General features: G+C 41.5%; 1 protein-coding gene across 2 annotated transcripts in view; it reads right to left on the reverse strand.

The window, feature by feature from the left end:
* PRELID2 (PRELI domain containing 2) overlaps nucleotides 1-20,882 on the reverse strand; it is a 78,835-nt gene extending 57,953 nt beyond the window's left edge. Inside the window, exons 1-5 of one of the 2 annotated variants that reach the window (XM_020872292.2) lie at nucleotides 20,615-20,882; nucleotides 5,821-5,878; nucleotides 3,368-3,441; nucleotides 2,781-2,804; nucleotides 1,670-1,830 (exon numbers count right to left, since the gene is read on the reverse strand). In XM_020872292.2, the coding sequence (XP_020727951.1) occupies nucleotides 1,670-1,830; nucleotides 2,781-2,804; nucleotides 3,368-3,441; nucleotides 5,821-5,878; nucleotides 20,615-20,689 (392 nt within the window). In that variant the 5' untranslated portion in view covers nucleotides 20,690-20,882. The remainder of the gene's footprint in view (nucleotides 1-1,669; nucleotides 1,831-2,780; nucleotides 2,805-3,367; nucleotides 3,442-5,820; nucleotides 5,879-20,614) is intronic. The other variant, XM_020872297.2, reaches the window with a different exon arrangement.
* Nucleotides 20,883-23,172: the final 2,290 nt, after the last annotated feature.

Raw genomic sequence — 23,172 nt, forward strand, 5'->3', positions numbered from 1 at the left:
TTTTTGGATAAATATCTACTCAAATGTCTTAGCCATTTATTAAGTGGGTTGTCTTTTTATTACTGAGTTATAATAGTCCTTTATATATTCTGGATACAAACTGAACTGAAACCCTTATCAGATTTTGCAAATACTTTCTCCCATTCTCTGGACTGTCTTTTCACCTTCTTGGTGTCCTCTGAAGTAGAAAAGTTTCTAATTTTGATGAAGTCAAACTTACCTATTTTTTTTATTTTGTTGCTTGGGCTTTTGGTGCCATACTAAAAAAACTATTGCCTAATTCAAGATCACAAAGATTTACCCCTATGTTTTTTCCTAAGAGTTTTATAGTCTTAACTCTTTGATTTAGGTCTTTGATCCATTTTGAGTTAATTTTGGGTTTGACATGAGGTAGAAGTCCATCTTCATTCTTCTGAAGGTGGATATCCAGTTGTGCAAGAATACTCTGTCCCCATCGAATTATCCTGGCTCTTTAAAATCTACCTGAAGCTTGACTGTGACAGTGGTTACATAACTGTATACGTGTGTGTTTGCCAAAACTCATTGAACTGTATGCTAAGAACTTCACTGTTTGTAAATAATAACTCAATAAGCCTGACAATTAAAATTTCCCCTTTAACATAATACTATATGTCAACTATATTTCAATAATGAAATCAATTTTCCTTCAGAGAAACATTCCCATATAGCATATTCAAGAATCATACACTTCACAAATATTATAGTACTGTTTAAAATAAAAAGTAGTACTGCTTATAATCAAGAGTAATTAGAAATCATCTGAACATCTGTCAAAAAGGAAAAAAGCTAAAGAGAATGTAGTATAATGATAGGATTGAACATTATGCAACAGTTCAAAGAAATAATCTAGATTTTACAGACATCAAATGGATAAGGCTTAGAAACATTCTACAAAATGAAAAAGATAAGTGCACAATGATTTGAACAGAATGAATGCATGTATGTAAAAAGGATAAACAAAACTATATTACACAGGTTTAATGAGTATCTAAAGTCCATCCTAGGGGAGATCAGTCCTGGGTGTTCATTGGAAGGACTGAAGCTGGAGCTGAAACTCCAATACTTTGGCCACCTCATGCGAAGAGTTGACTCAATGGAAAAGACCCTGATGCTGGGAGGGATTGGGGGCAGGAGGAGAAGGGGACGATAGAGGATGAGATGGCTGGATGGCATCACCGGCTCGATGGACATGATTTTGAGTAAACTCCGGGAGTTGATGATGGACAAGGGAGACCTGGTGTTCTGCAATTTATGGGGTCGCAAAGAGTCGGGCACGACTGAGCAACTGAACTGAACTGAAAGTTATCTCTTAAGGGTCTAGAAGAATACTCAATGCATTGAAAACATTCACTTCCTCTGGAGAAGGCAAAAGGGCACCAGGATTAGACAGGACAATCAGAAAGGAGTTGAGCTGTCATTTTTCCCCCCAAAGGGAAATCTATTTATTGACTACTTGTGTGATTAAAAATCAATACTATATAATTTATGTGAGTTTTAAGCAGAGGTTATAAGAATAAAATCATAGCTTTTCAATATGTATGCTCATTTGTGCTTCCCTGAACCCTACTACACACACACACAAATGCACATGTGCGTGCGCACTTGCACACACACACACACACACACACACACACACAGGTGATCTTACCAATTTGGATTTTCCATACTTTCCCTGAAGACAGATTCTTCTTTCATGGATGCATATTGTGTCCATGTAAGGCAGTGACTCCTTATAGCCATGTTCCTTTCCTGAGGATTGAGCCATGATTCCTCTTCTAACTGGATATTAGGTACCTTTAAAATGTTCACCTGTCCAAAAGAGGGAGAACGGCTTTCTGAATTTAGGAAGAGCAAGCTATTAATATATAAAGATGCTGTCCAGAGTTGCTTCCAATTTTGGGGAATTAAGAGGACAAGCGATCCTGATATATGGATGATGGTTCACCAATGGCTGTAAGTCCCCGATAATCAAACATACAACGACCTTACTAAAGGCTGGTGAGGACATGCAAATGGGCTAGAATTTATGCAGGCTGTACAGTCTCTGGCCCGATTTCCCTAACTGCTAAACACTAAGCAAATTATCAACGTCCCTCATGTCTCCTCTAGGGCTGGTTATGGCCTTCTTAAATTGACGGATTCTAACCAGGCCCACTTACGGGCTCACACGCAGGATAAAATATTTTCTTCATTTTAAACTCTGTCCAATATCTAGAAATGTATGCTTTCTTGGGTGGAGGAAACATGGAAAACTACAAAGGCAGAATCGTACAAGTCAGAGGTGTCCTTAAATTATTTAAGAATAGAGATACAAGACAAAGTTGAATGCCTTTTTAAATAATAGATTCAAAGCGTGTATATAGGGCAAAGGGAGGGTACACACTCTGTGAAAAAAGCCAGCAATAATTTGCTGCATATACTGCAATATACTGCTATCTGGAAAATAAAAGAAGGTTCATTTTCATTGTCATATCAGCCTTCTTTCCAGTAAAGAAACTGACAATCTTCATCCATGTTTAGAAAGTGATGGAAGCTGCCATGTTTTCTATATACAGCACAGCTAAACAGTTTGCAAGCTACCTGGCAGGAGCCTTGGGTTTTACATCACATACACAATCACTTCTGGGTTGAAAAGATCACATGAAACATGTTTTAAAATGTACATCAAGACGTTCTCCTCTTATTCCCTAATGATTCTAAGGATTTTTGTCCATAATCGCTCTATGGTTAAAGCAATGTGATTAAAAGTTTCCACTCACCTTTTTCCAGCAATCATCAGAATGCTTAAGGATTTCAAAGAGAAAAAACAATTTGCTATCATGAAGATTTCATCATCAACACCATTACTTTACAGAAACACACACAAAGAGACTTACAGAGGGTGCTGAGAACATTATACTACCAAAACCATTCTCTCTGACAGTGAAATGGAAACTGAAGCTTTTCTCTTCCTTACTGAAGATCAGATGAAATATTTACCACCTGCCCACTTCTGATCATTCTTACCTAAGAGTCATATCTAACCATGGACACATCAGAAAAGACGGTCACTTCATGCAAAATATCCAAAGTATCTTTTAAAAATAATTGCAGTCCATCTCTATGTACACTAAGCACCCTTCACAAAAGAGAGATAAAACATACAGGAAAAAAAACTATCTCTGGTAGCACCTATCAAAACTGAGGCTGGAGAGGAGACAGATGTCTTCTTTTGAAAGGCTAGGAGACAAGAGAACTGGGAAATTTCTAACACTTCTTTACATCAGAAAACGCTATTTCTTTTCATGACTATTTGAAAATTACCCAGTGTTACACAAAATCTGATTAAATTTTGAAATGAGTTTACCTTCCTTAAAATTTCTGGAACCACATTCTGACAGACTGCAATCCTCTTTCTATAGATGATCCCTGTTGACACATCTAGAAACAGAAAATGTTTACACTCAAAAAAAAAAAAAAACTGAAGGAAATGTACTCTTATTTTAATGTCAATAAAATTTTTAATATCAACCTCAATTTTCTATATGGAGAATTCCTAAAGAAAAGGTTTAACTCAAAACCCAGCTTCCCTGACCACTTTCCTGGACCAAACCCCTCCAAGTATATGTGAACCCACCAGGCTTCTCTGTCCATGGGATTCTCCAGGCAAGGACACTGGAGTGGGTTGCCATGCTCTCCTCCAAGGGAATCTTCCCGACCCAGGGATCAAACCCAGGTCTCCTGCGTTGCAGGCAGATTGTTTACTATCTGAGCCACCAGGGAAGCACATTCTAAAGTCAAGGACAAAGAACTGCAAATGGGGACTTCCCCAGAAGTCCAGTGGCTGTGACTCCTCCTGCTAACGCAGGCGGCGCGGGTTCAATCCCTGGTCTGGGAACTAAGGTCCAACACGCTGCAGGGTACAGCCAAAAGAAAGTTTTCTAAATAATAAAATAAGAAAGTCTATTTCTGAAGTCTCCAATGAGACTTTTAAAAAGACTCACAAATTGTTCACTGCGCTGGACTATCAATGTCAACACTCCAGTGGCCATGGCCAATGAGCCTTCTGCTCAGCTCTGGCTAAGAATGCTTTAACAAAACAATGGAGAATCTAATTCTGTCACCATCTTCACCAAATGAGTTTTCAAGCACCAATTTCTGGCTACGAATTTAAACCTATTATTAATTACATTAGGCATTCTCTTCTGTCATAGGGAAGCAGACTCTCTGTGGCTGGAACTATTCTGTTCCAGAAAAAAGTTTACAGAATAGCATTAAGGGCATCAAAAAAAAAATGTGATAAATTTGAGTTGAAAAAAAAGGAAAGCAAATCAAAGAAAAATATAAACTCTGAAGTGTTGTCTTTTGCTCTGTGAATTACATGACTCAGCCAAGTTCCTTCATGGTTTCTCAAAGCTTGGACTATAACACTGTAACAGTCCTGAACCTTGGTGCAAACACCCTGAATGCTCTGAAGTTGTTGGGAGAATGAAAACCTGGTTCATCTCCTCTGCTCACTGGCACCCTTTGGCCGTCTCATCCAATGTCTGCAGGACACACAGAGAAAATGGATGAGCCACTCCTGGAGGCGAAGATGCCCCTGTTGATTGCAGAAATTATAATTAACCACTTTGTATATGCATGCTGTTCTACTGCTTGATTCTTCTCAACAACCTAAAGGCAGGCTGTTATTACTTTCCCATTTGACAGATGAAGAAATAGAGCCTCCAAGAAGTTAGGTCATGTAGATAGGAACGAAATCAGGACCTGAAATCAAACTTCTCTAATACCATGTAAAACCTTTCTCCCAGGAGTGCAGGTACCTGAAAAAATCATTTTTCATCGTATTTACAGAGCTATGGAAATGCAGAAAAGACCCTCGCAAAGACAGTTGTCTCTTCACCAAGCAGAGAGAAGGCCTCAGAGTCACGAAATGAAGAGCAGCATCTCATGTTTTCCTAGAAGAGGTTCACAAGCCTGATAGACCGGACCTGGCCGCCTGGCTGTCTCCAAAGGTTTATATGTTGACAATGAGCACCATTATAGCTTCCTTCATTGCCTAACTCTCAGGTTCAAACACTGAGGGTGAAAACACTTCTACCAGAGATGTGAAGGACAGAACAGGAAAGATCCCTACACTCCAGTCCAGCGGTCAATAAACATCTTCTGTAGAGTGCCAGAGTAAATAAATATGTTAGGTTTTGTGGGCCATACAGTCTCTGTTACAAATATACTGTTGTGATAAGGAAAGAGGCACAGGTAACACAAAAAAAATGGGCATAGCTGGGTGCCAATAAAACTTTATTTACAACAACAGGCAACACAAGGATAATTTGTCAAGCCCTGCTCTAGTCAATACTGAACCATATTGTTAAGCATAGTTCTGACTCCATAATCCAATCACTTTACAGTCACATGTCATATACATGCTATTAGTCACACCTATTTTGTCATAAAATGATATGTGAATATATTAAAGGACATAGCCATGTAACCTCAGTTAAGTTACTTAACCTCTCTATACCCTGGTTTCTTCATTCATTAAAAAGGAATTATAGTGTTCTGAGGATTAAGTTAATAAAAATAAAAGTACCTGGTACACATTAAGTATTGAAAAATGTTAACTGTCACAGCGGTCATCAATTCTTAATGGAAAAGACAAGAATGAAAGGCAAGCCTTCTACTTCTGAAAAGGCTGGGTGCTCTTTCTGATCAGCCACCTCGAACACAGAGCTATACCTTTTAATAATCTGTTTAAAATATCACAGGCCACACACACACACAGAGACACACATCTTTACAAAACTCAGTAACACTTACCTTTTCTTTCCTCCACAGTTTTTACGGAGATGACATTTTTATCCATGGGGTTTGGATACTAAATAAAAACACACAAAGAAAAATTACCATTCATTTTTTGCCAAAATGAATTACTTTATAGCAACCACTTATTTGCAGGAACAGTAAATCTTTTACAATTAATCTCTATGGGCTTCCCAGGTGACGCTAGTGGTAGAGAACCTGCTTGCCAATGCAGGAGACCCAGGAGATTTAGGTTTGATCCCTGGGTTGGGAAGATCGCCTGGAGAAGTGAATGGATACCCATTCCAGTATTCTTGTCTGAAGAATCCCATGGACAGAAGAGCCAGGTGGGCTACAGTCCATGGGGCTGCAGAGTCTGATGCAATTGAAGTGACTTCACATAACACACACAAGCAATCTCTAAGGCCAGTTTGCAATCAAGTGTCTTAATTTTACTAATTCAGAATAGATCAGTGAGATGCTGTTATCAATTGTACCTGTATGAAATCTAGAGAAACCATCTTTGGAGTCATCCTAGCTCTGGGTGGAGAAAGGAAGGTTAGGTTAAGCTTAACAATAATACTGGGCTTCCCTTGTAGCACAGACGGTAAAGAGTCTGCCCGCAATGAGGGAGACCAGGGTTCCATCCCTGGGTCAGGAAGATCCCCTGCAGAAGGGAATGGCAACCCACTCCAGTATTCTTGCCTAGAGAATTCCGCGGACAGACCATGGGGTCGCAAAGAGTCGGACATGACTGAGCACTAAACAGCAACAATAATACTACTACTAATATTGAACCAGCCTTACATAACTCAGGAGTATTCTCTGTACAAGGCACTGTGCTAAACACTTCACTTGCATGATCTTTTTTAAAATCAGCCTCTCTGTTGTGACTGGGTCATGGGATATCATTGTCTTTCAAAACTAAATGGGAAACTAAACAAAATCAGAAAACTTAAGGTCACCCAGCTGGTTAATAGTAGAGCCACAAAGTTAAACCCAGCCTAAAACCGGTGTATTCCTTCACTATCGTCCTTTACTACTGCCTGGTGGGCTGGGTGAGCATCACAGGAGTGTAATCACAGGAGTCTGTGCCAGGTCCTCAATAAGTGTGTATATGTGCACGGCTGAGTCACTGAGCTATACAACAGAAACTGGCATAGCATTGTACATCAACTGCATTTCAATAAAGAAAAACATGCAAAATAAATACTTTATGGATGAAATTCCCCTGGAACACAATTTGGACGTTAAAAGAGCTGATAATAGCTACCAGTTTTGTCCTAGGCAGCTAAATACATTATTTCAGTTTAATTTTCAAAACTATTCTTTGAGTTACATGGTGGGGTGGTTTTTTTTTTTTTCCCCTTCCACCTGTGAGAAATAAGGCTTGGATAAACTAGGTAATTTGCTCAAAATCACTTAGTTAATGAGCATCAAGACTGTAATTTAGCCACAGATACTTTCCTTTGCCTTCAAGGCCTGCCCACCTAACCTATTTTCAAACACCTCAGTCACTCAAATCCCACCCTTTCCATGTCTCGGATGCAAAAAAAAGAGACTCGGAGGGTAGCAGTCCTCAAAGCTATAGGAAAAGCAGGCTGCTCAGCACACCTGCTGAGCGCCCCTCAGATTCTGCTCTCAGAGGCATACTGCTTCCCTGTGAGATCTAATCCGAAAGGAAAATCACAGGGAAGTCTTATCCAAAGCAGCATAAGGCAATGAGGGGAGACCAGAGCAGTGGACAGGTGGGGGCGTGGGCAGGAGACAGCCTTCCACTTGGTAAGCTTGAGCTGTAGGCTTTCTGAACTCAGGAAATGGTGAAGGAAATTCAGTGAGCAAGGTTCTCCCCGACCCTGCAGCAGCTGTGTGCCCACGAGCACCCATGTGTGTATGTCCATGTGGATAAGAGGTTGACTGACTGATTTTCAGGGAAAAGGGTCCATCACTTTCACACGTTCTTAAGGATATCTGTGGCCCCAAAAGATGAGGGATTAGAATACAGACTCTGAAAGAGCAGGGCTTCTCTATCCCCACCACCTAGCAGTGCCTGGCATGTAGTAGGCACTCAGTGAATATCTGCTGAATGAACGAACCATCTAGAAGATAAACCTCACTGACCTCCAGGATGGATGTGGAAACTAAACCTTACCCCCTTCAGGGACCAAGGGCACCAATTTATGAAGAGGGCAGTGGGCTCCATTCTCAGCATCCTCAACGCCAAACCAGACCTCAGGCCGTAAGCTGTGCCAGTCACACTTCCACCCGGACAACTGCAATCTTGAGAACTAATCAACAGTACTTTTTTTTTCCTTTGGCCACACCGCAAGACTTTCAGTATCTTAGTTCTCTGACCAAGGATCGAACCGAACCCTGGCACTGAAAGCATCAAGTTCTAACTACTGGACAACCAAGGAATTCCCCAACATGGCTTTTTAAATATTTATTTATTCATTCATTCATTCATGTTTGCCACAGGGGGGAAGATGCTCAAAATTACGATACCTGTTTTCTTGAAGTTTAACTTTCAGTGTTTTTTGAAGATAATGTTCATCACAGGGGATCAGGTTTAACTATTGTGTTTCTCAGCAAGGGGGCCTCACACAACACCCTTGAAGTTAGCAAGGTATCTGAGACTCACACAGATGCCTGTAATTTTTAAGTGTGTGTGTATGTATACATCAGAACTTTTATATTAAGGTAAAATCAGAGTATGAGAATACTGCCCTACTCTAATTCTAGTTTACACTTTGTCTTATATTCATCAATATACCCTGACTGATGAATATTAGAAATACACTGTAAATAGCAAGAAGATGGCTGAACTAAATTACAAAGGAAGCTATAAATGTAAACCAGAGAAGGCTAATGATAAAAATTTCCCAGGTTCTGATTACTGCACAAAATTAGCAGTGAAATTCCTAAAGATTACAAACTCAAAGAAGAGCCAATTCTTTGAGACCCTGATGCTGGGAAAGACTGAAGGCAAAAGCAGAAGGGGCAGTAGATGATGAAATAGTTAGACAGCATCACTGACTCAACAGACATGAGTCTGAGCAAATTCCAGGAGATAGTGGAGGACAGCGAAGCCTGTTGTGCTGCAGTCTGTGGGGTCGTAGAGAGTCACACATGACTGAGCGACTGAACAACAAACTCAAAAGGTTTATTTATGCTTTTCTATAACTTTAATATTTGCTTATTAAGGTAAAGGGTATCAATTTAAATAATAGCAAAAATATTCTTCATTTAACAATTTTCTCGACTATGCAGGCACTGTTCCATGCACTAAGGATAAAGGAATAAAACAAAACTGTAGATTCTTACAAAATTTACATGTTAGAAAAATAAAATATAATAATGAGAAAATAAATCAGACTAAGGGATGATAGGATGGGAAATTGTGAAGAGGGGCCATTGTAAAATACTTAGGCTTAGTCGCTTCAGTCACGTCCAACTCTATACGACCCCGTGGACTGTAGCCCGCCAGGCTCCTCTGCCCATAGGGATTCTCCAGGAGAGAATACTGGAGTAGGTAGCCATGCCCTCCTCCAGGTAAAATACTTAAGGGTCACTAACAAGACAATTCTTATAACTTACTAAGTAAAATGGAAGTTGTCTCAGTCAAACACAAGGAATCCTAGACTATTCACTTCAGTAAACTCATTTGCAAGACTTAAGTCATTTTCCTGGGCAACTACTTTCGCAGTTGAATAGACGTGAAGCCTCAAGTTTCCTTCCATAGAAGAATGGGAAAAGAAATCAGAGGTCTATTCACAAAAGCTAAATACTGTGACATAAAAGGCATATATTTTAAGTTTCTTTAAAGATTCATTGTGCTGAGGCTCCCCCTACCTGGCATCACTTGAAATGATCTGACACCATCTTGTGGTAACTTGAACATTCATGATTTAACTCACAAACATTTATCTGAAGTCAGATTAACAAGGGACCCAGAGAGGGAAGCCTGCTCAGAGAAGGTCACCACCAGGAATGCCAATTTGGGAAGACAGGAAGCAGGTGAGCAGGTTTCTCTGGACACCTTTACAAACACAGTGTGACAGTGGAGAGGATCAAGCCAGATCGTGATGGAGCACATCAAAGACTTACTGAGCATCTACGATCTGTGCAGAGTGCTGTAGTAGAGGTCACTGTATGTATTATATCTCATTTCATCCTCCTCAAAACAAGTAAATCTATTAAAATGCATTAAGATAAGGAGTCTCATGTTGAAAACATAATGGCATATGGGACTTCTCTGGAAGTCCAAAGGTGAAGACTTCGCTCTCCAAGGCAGGGGGTGCTGGTTCGATCCCTGGTCAGGGAACTAAGATCCCACATGACTCACGGCCAAAAAACAGAAGCAGTATTTTAACAAATTCAATAAAGACTTGAAAAAAAGTGGTTTACATTAAAAAAAAATCTTTAAAATAAAACAGAAACAAACAAAAAACCATAATGGCATAAAGCCTGAACATGTGCAGGGCAACCCTGGGATCCTCTCGTCTCTACTTCACACTAATGACTCTCATGGAAGCAAAGTGGTCTGGTGACCCAGATATCAGCCAAGAACCCTACCGTCCTTGGACCTGGTACATCCAGTGGATCACAGACTGCAGTGGCTAAGAACTACCACACAGAGATTTACACATTTGCCAAACTTTCTGGGTGACACAAGGGATTTTTCAAGGTATATTTGAGTTCATTTTGAATTTACTTACAATTCCTACTTTCTTCACAGAATAGATAAACTAGTCCCTTACACTTTTCTTAAGATATAAATGTGTTGCAAATATCACTGCTTATATTATATGTATGTAAGTCTAACAAGGGTAAAATATAGACTTCTCCTGGATTGTCATATACCTTGCTTTCATTTGTTTTTTACATATTAAAAAGCAAGAAGCCAGAAACTGCAAAATAAGAGGTAAAAAACACAAAAAACATTAAAATAAACACTTAGCTATGAAGAGTGAGAGGCCAAGAAAGAGTATCTAACTACAGGAACAACAGTCAATATACTTCTGGGAGTAGATTCATGAAGATAGAGTATATTTACCTTTTTTATTTACATGAGGGAGAAATATAATAAGCTTTCATAAAACTTACTCTTAAGAGAGTGGAGCTATTACAATATCAACTTTCAGGACTTCCCTAGTGGTCCAAATTAAGAATCTGCCTTCCAATGCAGGGAACATGAGTTTGATTCCTCTCCAGGGGACTAAGATCCCACATGGCACCAGTCAAGTAAGCCAGCAGACCACAGCTAGAGAAAGCCTACACACTGCAACAAAGACTCAGGGCAGCCAAAACAATTTTCTTAATAAATATCTAAACAAAATGTCAACTTCCCAAAAAAGTCAGAAGTCAGTGCCTGCCTTTTATAAAACTCCCACCAAAAAAAGTCAATGACCTCCAAAGGAGCCATTGTTTACCAACTTGCAAACAGCATCATCCAAGAGAGCACAAGCACAAGGAAGCAGTTAGCTGATATATCTGTAATAGTTCTGCAAAGAAGGCCATAGGGACCGAAAATCAGTCTGGGATGTTAACATATTAGTTTTATAAGCATTAAGGGAATCTTTGCTACCCAGGCTGCTGCCAAATGCATGCATGCAGAGGGCTAGAGCTGCTGAAAAAGATTTGGCATTTAGTTACACAAAGAAATCACCGTGGGCTGTGCCAAACTCCCTTTACGAGCTACATGCAACAGTCTATCTTAGAAGAAAAGCACAGTTGATTGTAAAATAAAATATTATAAAATACCAAGATCAAGTGATTAATCAAAATGTCAATATCAAAAACTAAACATAGTGAAGTCAACAGACATTTCAGATGGTTGTTCACTGGCCTTTTCATTAGGAGGATGAAGTAGAAAGAACAAAGGACAAGAAGCCAGGACCCGCAGACCATGATGCTGTCACCTGTGAACCCCGGACGATGGACCACCAGGTGATCCTCAAAGGCCCTCCTGGTAGGACAAGTTCTGATTCTAAACAATGGCCAGTCACCCTCATTCATGCCAAAATGTCCCAATGATTGGCAAAGACATAATGAAATTCTTTAAAAAGAATGGTTTAAACAATTGAACAAAGGAAAATCCTCTTCCCTAAACATTAAAGGCATACAGGAACCCAGCGCATTTAGAGATACAATGTCTACAAAATAACTGATAGGTACTGTTCAAAACCAACCATGATTCAGGAAAGCACTAAGGAACTGAAGAGGAGACAAAGACACAACTAAATGCAATGCGGGATCCTGTATCCCACAGCATAGGACTGAATCCATACTGAAAAAAATAGCATATTAGTAAACAACTGCCAAAATTTGAACAATGTCTGTTATAAGAGTTAACATGATGTCAGTGGTAATTCCCTCGTTTTATAAACTATATAGTAGTTTGGGGAAGTTAAGGATACTGGAATTTTCTGGTTCTGCAGTATTTTGTAAGTTGATAGAAGCTTAAGAAATAAACAAAATAAAGACAGCCTGGAAAACAGAAAGGATTTTAGAATCCAAGAGACCTCAGTTGAAGCCCACCTATGGGAATCTCAGAAAAATTATTTTATCTCAGTCTGCCTTCGTTTCTTCATCTGTGAAATTAGAAAAAGAAACAAAACAAAAACAAAAAGTCCCTACCTCAAAGAGTTGTTACAGGAATTCAAGGAAATAATTTTATGTAAAATGTAACACTGGGCACCTTACTGGTTTGCTACTAAAAAAAGAATCATTATTTTTGATAACTTAGTTTCAAGACTTCAGTCTTTATCTTGTAATTTACAGTGGTGTGATATTAAGTATACTATTAGTATCCATTTGCAATCCAGATATATTTAAATGATTATTCAAAAATTAACAGAAGATGTTTCCTATATTCCTAGATTAGTAAAGCCTGACAAACTCACGCTTTAACCAGTTCATAATTTGTATGAGTACTCCCAGATACTTTCCTGCACACAAGCATGAAGGAAAGCACCGCACTGGAGCAGAGTACTCTGTACTCTAAAAGATCTTGTAGATTTATAGTTAAAACATCAATGTTGCCCTACAGGATATGTCTGTGATATGTAATTAAGAAGGCACTTATCACAAAACATACAAAATAACTTATCTCCCTTTATCCCCCATAATAGTGAGCTCCTTGAGGCCAGGGCTATGTTTTACTTAGCTTTTCATCTCCAAGAGGCCAAACAATACACAGATCTATTGGGAATTTCTATTAGAAAACATATAAAGAATATTTAACTATTAGTTCTTTGACAGTTAAAAATATCCTATCTTTTAGGCACTGATTAAGCCATAATCTCTACTAGGTGACTTACTAAGTATGCTTTGGTACTATTTAAATGCCAATTTAAAAATTAATCATAATTCAAATATGCACCTTTATTCATGCTCACTACTGACTTTCCTGGTGGCTCACTCGGTAAAGAGTCTGCCTGCAATGTGGGAGACCCAAGCTCAATCCTGGGGTCAGGAAGATCTCCTGGAGAAGGAAATGGCAACCCACTCCAGTATTCTTGCCTGGAGAATTTCATGGACAGAGGAGCCTGGTGGGCTCCAGTCTATGGGGTCACAAAGAGTGGGACACGACTGAGTGACTGAACATTCACTTTCTCCCCTTTACTAGTCCAAGTTAGTAAATATCTCTGCAGGGATACTGTGTGGCACCTACCGTGTGGCTACATTAAACTATGAATATTGTATGCACTGTGTTCATTATCCAACTTACTTCCTCCCAATGACTCCAGAAGATATTATTAATATTATTATTTTGCAGATGAGGAAACTGAGGCATAGAAAAGTGAACTGACTTGCCCAAACTCACAGCTAGAAGCTTCCGGACCCCCAGCTGATGTCAGAGCCCATGCTCTTCCTTTCTGCAACTTCTCCCTCCTGTTGTGCCTAATTTTCTAATAGAATTGAGGAGAGGAAGTTAAAAGTGAAGAAGGACTATCACAGTGTGAACATAAAGATAAATAACCACATGTTAACCCAGGCCTATCATTTGTCAGATCACTTATTTTGGAAATACAGGTCCACCTCAAATATTTCAGGAACTCTGCAGAGAGATGTTCCACACATTTAAGTGCCAGATTTGCAAGGGAGAAAAGACAGGATCAGAAATGGAAACATTATTAATTACCCAATCAACTTTCTACTCTAAATGGAAATAGCCATTCATAAATCTCCTTTATGAGTTTAAGGGAAAACACTCAAACCATTTTGTTCAGAACATCAGGCTCCTGGCTAGAATAAATAAAACTTGAAGTCACTGTGTTGAAGCAAAGAAATTATTTCACTCTGTCCATTTTGTTACAGTACCCAAAGTAAGGACACGCTACTGAATCCCACACCAACTTCAGCCTGAAACTGCATAAGGCTAAATCCCAGAAGAGAATATTTCACTCATTCATTCAAAAAGGATTTGCTGACTATCTACTATGTTCCAGGATCTCTTTGGATATTTGAGATACATCAGGAACAGATGATAAAACCTTCATCCATGAAGCTTACACTCTATGCACAATGGCTCGTTTTTGCCTATAGCATAACAAGAAAATCAACCTGAAGGGCTTCCTTGGCGGTTCCGTGGTTAAGACTCCACACTTCCGATTCAGGGGGGCGAAGGTTCCATCCCTGGTCCAGGAACTATTAAGATCCCATATGCCACATGGCATGGCCAAACAATTAAACAAAAATGAAAGACAGACAATGAATCTGAACAACTCGATGGTGAGAAAAACCATAACTTCTCTGGTTTCATTTGAGAATAAACAAGAAAAATCCAGGCACAATCAATGCTCTCTGAGTCCTTCTTTATGACTTTCAATTCCAAGTAGACAAAATTTAGGATATCGTTTAGAAAGAAACTTTTAAAAAACATAGGAATCCAGTTCACCACGCAAGGCAAGCCCATGAAAGAGCCCACATGAGCTTTCAAAGATGGGGAAGCCTAGCAGCTGCCAAATCCACCTATGCGATAGTATGCTCTGTTTCTGGGTGGTTTTAAGTAAAAGAAAGGAAGCAGCTGTAAATGATGAGAAGTACAAAGCTGAGAGTCATACAAAGAAACAAACCAAAACACACTGTCAAGAGCACTGACACTGTAGTTCACAGAAAGTACAGTTTAGCATCTGATGAATAAACCATTTTGGTTTTCACAGCATTCCTCCATGAAGAGTTCATTGAGAAACATTACACTCCAGGAACAAAGAGTATTGAGGTGTTTGTTTTCAAGGTGCCACTTAACTTTGAAAGCATGTAGCTAATATATTGCCTGTGGTATCCAACAGGCAGGTGTAAGAAGAGCAAACATTCCTAAGGTTTTAAAAATAGTAGGATATTATAACTTGGAAGGCAAGCCCTAACATACCAAAAGCCAGAGATCAGTCAACTCCATTTAAAATAGAATTTCCTCACTGCTGTTGCGCCTTCAAACATACCATTGTGCAAAATCAGATTAAATGCTTCCCAGAGATCCTCAGATGATTGTCCCTTCTGCAAAGCACTTTCCTTTGAATAAAAAAATACATAAAGACTAAAAGAGAAAGAAAAGTGTATTATGCCAAAAGGATCATTCTTACTACCTTATGCTTAAAAAAAAAAAAATTCTAGTCAACTGTTAGATGTTTGATTCTCACAAAAATACTGGGAGATTGGTGGGGCACATAGCATAACATTTCACATGAAAGAAAGTAAGACAGTGGGGTTGACTCACACAGTTGTGCAAGCAGGCCAGTGAGCACAGGACTATAACCACACAGAAGAAGGAGCACTTTTTTCTAACTTTCATTAACAGCCCCATATACTTCCCACTAGTCCCATTTACTGTGAGCTTATGGGGTAAACCACCTCAACGATGCATCTTTCTAATTGGCACAAGGGCACAGTATAGAATGGTGGAAACTCTTTCCCAAGACCACCCCAAAACTGCTTGTATGGAAGGAAGCACAATGATTGGAATCTAGGCCTACTGACTTCCAGCTCATGACTTTAAATGAAGGTGAAAATTCTCACAGGAAACGAATTTACTGACTTCCTAGAGATAGTCACTTGGCCCCATCCAGGGATCACTGGAAGGACTGCTTTGTGACGAGAAGAATGTAGTGTCCACACTAGATGTGCAGTGTCCACTGCACCACAGGTGCACTGACCCATGTCTAGACCTTTTCTATAGGTGTTCTCCTCCTCTTTCCCTGGCCTTACCTTTCAAATATCCTCCTCACTCTTTATTTACCATATGCCAGGCACTTTGCTAAGTATTTTATAAGAATTCTTTCTAGGACTTGCCTGGTGGTCCAGTGGTTAAGACTCTGAGCTGTGGTACAAAACAAGACAAGCCACCAAAATGAGAAGCCCATCAGTGCACCTGGAGAAAGTCTGGGCCCAGCAATGACAGCCCAGAACAACCAAAAACAAACTAATTAATTAATTTTAAAAGAGAATCCTTCCAGAGCTTAACTGAACCCAGCTAGATAAGGGACCACAGCTATAACACAAGGCACCTAGAAACCACCCACCTGAGCCCAGTCAATCCACAGAAACATAGAAACGTGAGAATTAAAAGTTTACCATTGGTTTAGGCCACTAAATCATTTTAGGGTGATTGGTTACACAGCAAGAGATAATCGCAAGAAGCAACAGTTAAAACCGGACATGGAACAGCTGACTGGTTCAAAATTGGGAAAGAAGTACCACAAGGCTGTATATTGTCACCGGGCTTGTTTAACTTCCATGCAGAGTACATCATGCAAAATGCCAGGCTGGATGAAGCACAAGCTGGAACCAAGATTGCCAGGAGAAATATCAACAACCTCAGATATGCAGATGATACCATTCTAATGGCAGAAAGTAATGAGAAACTAAAGAGCCTCTTGAAAGTAAAAGAGGAGTAAAAAAGCTGGTTTAAAATTCAACATTCAAAAAACTAAGATCATGGCATCCAGTCCCATCAGTTCATGGCAAACAGAAGGGGAAAAAAGGCAAACAGTGACAGATTTTATTTTCTTGGGCTCCCAAATCACTGTGAATGATGACTGCAGCCATGAAATTAAAAGATGCTTGCTCCTTGGAAGAAAAGCTATGACAAACCTAGACAGAATATTAAAAAGCAGAGACATCACTTTGCCAATAAAAGTGCATATTGTCAAAGCTATGTTTTTCCAGTGTCATGTACGGATGTGAGAGTTGGACCATAAAGAAGGCAGACCACCAAAGAATTGATGCTTTCAAACTGTGGTGCTGGAGAAGACTCTTGAGAGTCCTTTGGACAGCATGGAGATCAAACCAGTCAATCTAAAGGAAATCAGCCCTGAATATTCACTGATGCTGAAGCTGACGCCTGATTAGAAGGGCTGACTCATTAGAAGAGACCCTGATGCTGGGAAAGATTGAGGGCAGCAGGAGAAGGGGATGACAGAGGATGAGATGGTTGGATGACACCACTGACTCGATGGACATGAGTTTCAGCAAACTCTGGGAGATGGTGAAGGACATGGAAGCCTGGCATGCTGCAGTCCATGGGGTCATAAAGAGTAGGACTAGGACATATTTGACTGAACAACATCAACAAAGAGATAACTGAAACAATATATTTTCTCCCCCTCTTATCTTCAAGGCTATACCCTTAAGCCAGGCAGAAGGGGTCCAGAGAGATGAATAAACCCTGAGTGAAGATTGTGGGCAAAAAGAAACGGGAGACTGGATACAGAGCACAGCAAAGCTGAGTCTGCAACACTGTATTCCCTCAATGATTATCTGGGTGCCTACTATGTGCAAGGTAGCACAGCCCAGTAATTAGGGGTATGGGCTTGGATTCAGATGTGCTGAAATCCTGGCTCTCCCACTTGCTAGCTGTAAGAACTTGGAAAAGTTACTTAAACTTCTCTGAACCTCAGCTTCTCCAGACAGTGGAATGGAAGTCAACTATAACTACTTCCAGAAGCTGCTGGGAGGAAAAGACAAGGTAATATAGGAAAGCACTTTCTCCCCCTACCCCTAGGAAACTAGGAAACCCCTCTCACGCTTTGGCCATAATGTCACAAACGCCACTTTCTCAAGGAAGCCTTCCCTAATAGCACTCTCCAAACTTCCCAACTCCTGTGTACTTCCCCTGTGCAAACACACATCATCAGCTGGAGTTATGTGTTCGCTTATTAATCATTTATTCATGTTAGTCACACCCACTAGAGACCATCAGCTCCCTGAGAAGAGAGTCTGTCTGTGGTGCCCTATACCCAGAACAGAGCCTGCCACCCAGAAGAAAAGTGTCTTTAAATATCTGCTGAATGCAAGAAAAGCATTTAGCCCAGAAGCCTGACTCATGCGAAGTATTCTCTAAATGAGTCTGGCCCTGAGCTATGTGCTTCTGTGTTAAGCTTCCTTCCACTAATAAGCTTCCTACCCAGAGGAAGCTTATTAGAGTCTAATGAGGAAAAAGACACATGCAGAACTATCCAACACTGTCAAAGATGGTCACTGAGGCCCAAAGTGTCCCTCAATGCCAAGGGACACTGCATGAGAGGAGTTTTCTAGTTTCCTAAGGGTAGGGGGAGAAAGTGCTTTCCTACATTACTCAGTTTATTCCTCCCAGCAGCTTCTAGAAGTAGTTATAGTTGACTTCCATTCCACTGTCTGGAGAAGCTGAGGTTCAGAGAAGTTTAAGTAACTTTTCCAAGTTCTTACAGCTAGCAAGTGGGAGAGCCAGGATTTCAACACATCTGAATCCAAGCCCATACCCCTAATCACCAGGCTGTGCTACCTTGCACATAGTAGGCACTCAGATAATCATTGAGGGAATACTGACAAGGCAGAGATTACCTTGTAATGGAAACAACCCAGAAAGGCTTTCCAAAGGAGCAGTAGCATTAGAGAACTCACATTTGTCAGTGCCAGTTCTAACAAAAAATGGGGTGGTGGCTTTTTCTCTTTAGGGCCCAGAAGCCTAGTCTAAGGCAAAGTCTACATCAGATCAATAAATAATTTATTTGTTCACTCATTCATCACTTATTAGATGTATACTGAGTACCTAGGAACTGCCAGGTACTAATCTAGATATGAGATCAATTAACAATGTCAAAAAGCTGGCATTCCACCCCCAAAAGGCCTCCATAGCAACCCCATCATAACCAGGGTCCCACTCACTCCTCTGTGACCTGGGCCCCCAACAGTATCACTTCCTCTAATGGAGGTCAGGTCTTACCTCTTTTAAAAAAATATACATCTCCAGGAACTTCCCTAGTGGTCCAGTGGCTAAGACTCCAGGCTCCCAATGCAGGGGCCCTGGGTTCAATCCCTGGTCAGGGAACTAGACCTCACATGCTGCAACTAAAAAGAAAAGGATCCCGCAGGCCACAACTATGACTGGATGCAGTCAAATAATTTTTTTTTTTAATAAATTTAAAAACCCATCTCCAGGCTTCCAGAGAGTATTGCCAGTGGAGGCTGCCCAAGATAAAATACAATTCTTGCAAATCTCCTGAAGATGTAAGCTGAAAGGTCTTCTGATATCACACTCTCATCTGTGGACAAAGAATGTCACCTGCCATTTCGGTAAACACACAATGTTATGGCATAAATCTTTCAGCCTCTGGGGCCATCTCTGAGGGTGCACCCTGAGGGGATTCAGGACAGAGAAAAACAGGATAAAGGCCCTAGACAGTTAAGGAGCTTATCAAAGGAATTTCGATGAGTCCAGACTCTTGAATTATTCCATACACAGAAAAGCATTAATTCCATTAACTTGAGATGTCTGGTTTTCTTTCAATAGCAGTAATCTTTGGACAGTCAACTATCCTTTTCTTTGTTTAAACTCATATATTCTGGCTTCTTCCTAACTTCTTCCAACCAATCCCTCAGAGCTATCTGAGAGACTATATCCAGGCTTAGTCCTCAGCAAGTCTGCCCAATAAAAATCTAATTCTCAACTCTTAGGCTGTGCTTTTTTTTTTTTTTAATACAACACATCTTAGATGAAGAAACTGAAGCCTCCAGAGAGATGACCCTTGATCAACATCATAAAGTGAGCTAACTAAAAGCAGAACCAGACTAGAACCCAGGGGTCCCACATCCCAGGTCTGGATGCTTGGTTTTTCAAAGAATTTTCTATTCTACCGTTACAAGCCACAGTTCCAAGAAAAGCCCTTGAGATAAAGAGAACCACTGACTGCTGCGCCTAGATTGTACAGTTACAGAAGCGCGAATAACCGTAACCTTGCAAAGAACTTAACAGGCAAGCGTCAGTCACTGTGATAAGCACTCTGTGGGAAGTATTTCACTTGAATCCTCACAACTCCTAAATTGGTACTATTATTTTTCCCATTTTACAGATTACAAAACTAAGGCATGGAGGCGCCCAAAGTCCCACCCACAGCTGTTAACAAAAGAGAAAGGGGTGAAGTGGCAGAACGACAGTGCAGAGTAAACGAGGATGGCGGCACCCACGGCGCCCACTAGCTTTGACTCAGTAAATGATGTATTTACTGGAGACACCGACAAGCTCTGTCAAAGGGGCTCCAGAGCCGGGGCTCCCCGCGCCTCTCCCTCCAGCTGCGGCAGTTGTGAACGTGATGGCAAGCACCGAGCCTTTCCCTCATCCTGGAGGAGGAGCCTTCGAGGAAATCCAGCCCCGCCCTCGCCCGGCACATCCCAGAGGCAAAGCCCGCAGCTGGATGGGGACCTCCGCGCGGGCAGAGGGGAGCAGAGAGGAGGAGGGGAACTTCGGGCGCCGCTGCCGGGAGCTCAGACTGCCTGGCCGCGGGGGCAGCGCGGGAGAACGCGAGCCCCGGCCGAGCCCGAGCGGGCAGAGTACCTTTCGGAGGAAGCTGGCGACCACCTGCTCGAAGGGGTACTTGAACACCTCGTGCACGTCCACGGTGACCCCCATCCCGGCGCGCCTACCACGCCTCCGCCAGCACACTGCGGCTGGAGCTCCGACTGAGCCGGGCCGCAGGCTTCCAAGCCCGGGAAGCCTAAGGGGCGTGGGGGTTTTTTCTCTTTCTTTTTCAAACTTTCGAAACTTTATTGTCCACTCGGCAAAACAGACAGTTGGCACGCCCCCTTTCCCTTCCCGGTCCCCTTCCGCCAGTCTGGGCGGCAGGCGAGGGAGGTGCAGGGCCCCTGGGCGGTGTCGGCCGGAGGCGTCAGGAGCTGCACCGCCCCGCCCTGGCTCCGGCTCCGCCCCTCCCCGGTCTAATCACACCTCGCCCACGCCCCACCACGCCACGCCCCATGGCCACGCCACGCCCCATGGCCACGCCACGCCCCATGGCCTCGCCACGCCCCCACGGCCTCGCCACGCGCACCTCTGCGGACCCGAGTTTCCACCTCCCAGCTGGGGAGTCTTGAATCTTGCCGCTGGGGCTTTTGTCATCACCTCGCCTGGAGCCTTACTTAAGCCGCTACTGGCAGCACTAAAAAGATGTAATAAATACATAAACTACCCTCCCTCCGAGTGACCCTCCTCAGTGTTGCCCAGTTCAGTGTGACAGAGGCCACAACTGCATTCCTCACAGGACCTGGGCAGTTCCTCTGAGGCTCTAGGTTGTATCTCAAGTACTTAAAAATTGCCTGTATCTGCGTGTGACTCCATAAAGAAATTCCTAAATACATGAAAGGTTAAACACCTTGGGAGGAGGAAACAAGGGATAGAAAAAGAATTTTGAATGGTCTTCACTCAACTGTACAGATTTTACAAAAACAAGCCAGTGAATCCATTAATCCAATACCTTATTTAATATATGAATTCCTGGTCACCTACTATGTGCTAAGCACAGTGCAGTAAGGAAAGTATAGTCCCTTCTGTCATATGGAATGAGTTAACCAGATGATTTAACACCCAGTGAGTACATCCTTGGATGGCATCACCGACTCAATGAACATGAGTGTGAGCAAACTCCAGGAGATAGTAATGGACAGGAAAGCCTGGCATGCTGCATGGCATGCAGTTCATGGGGTCGCAGAGTCTGATACGATTCAGCAACTAAACAACAACAAACAAAATAGAAAAAGAAACAAAATAATATGTCAAAGTTACAGGTGACATAATTTTAGCTAGGATGAATCAGAGAGGTCTCTGAGGTGGTGACTTTTACATTTATAATTGTGTAATCTCACTTACCCCTGACAAATAGAGTCACACTGATCTGGCAAAACCTTGAATAAATCCATCTCTCCACTTACTCACTGCCTTACCACTGAGAGAGCCTGGAGAAAAAGTATACACTCAGACTTCTATTTAAATTTGTAACCAACCTCAAGGAGCCTTTTCAGTGGCGCTTAGACCAAAAACAAAAACCCTGCAATTTTCTAATCCACTTCGTGTCCCAGGCTCCTCTCTCTTCAAGCCTCCAGCACTCCCTCCCCAGCTTCATTCTCAAGTGATTAGCTTCCTTTTTCACGTAGTAACAGGAAACATCTCTCTACCATATCTGCCCACCTGTCCATTTGCTTTGCCTTCTCTCCTGTTCTTGTGGACGAACTGGTAACGCTTAGTTTGGGGCCAGTCTCTGCACTTGTCCACCACATCCAGTCCTGGGCTGCAGATGGTTAACAAACAGCTCTACTTTAAAAATCAAACCAAAACAAGGCCTGATGTCTAATGGCTGCAATTTCTGCAGTGTAAACACTCCCACCACAGTCAATTTCAAACGACCAGGGTGGTGTCATTTCCATCACCCACACACTACAGACATAGCTATAAGAATATAGACCATGGTAAAGGTAGTAATGGAATTAGGAAGGGAAGCTTTTTGAATATCTATTACCTTTCAAAATATAGTTTAGTAGTATTTTTATATAATTTAATATTTAATAACAGCTGTGTTTAACAACCAGCTGATGAGGTTCAGAACACAGTAGCCCAAAATATGGCACCTCAGCATACAGAATATTTTAAACTGAAGGAGTCTGCCCAAACTGCAGAAGCAGGAAGATCTCTCTGGCCTTCCCCCACCCTCCTCCCCTGAAGCAGACCTTTCCTCTATACCTAGAGGAAAGAAGCATGGTTATCTCCAGGATGAAGGGTCACCAAGAAGAATCTGAACAAACACAGCTTGCCAAGTTTCCCCAGTTTACTACACTTACCTCATCATACCCTTTGTCCTATACTTCTCCACAACTACCCACTCTTTATCAAAGCTAGAATAAAAACACTTATGTTTAACCATTTCTTCAGGTCTTCATTTCATTATGAAGGCTCTTATGTCACTTATAAAACTTACAGTTAATAAATCTGTATCCTTTTCTCTGGAACTTGTCTGGTGGCTCAGCGGTAAAGAATCTGCCTGCAACGCAGGAGACATGGGTTCAATCCCAGGGTTGGGAAGATCCCCGGAGAAGGAATGGCAACCCACTCCAGTATTCTTGCCC

The sequence above is a fragment of the Odocoileus virginianus genome, chromosome 3 (assembly GCF_023699985.2).
Source record: "Odocoileus virginianus isolate 20LAN1187 ecotype Illinois chromosome 3, Ovbor_1.2, whole genome shotgun sequence".
Taxonomy (NCBI): domain Eukaryota; kingdom Metazoa; phylum Chordata; class Mammalia; order Artiodactyla; family Cervidae; genus Odocoileus; species Odocoileus virginianus.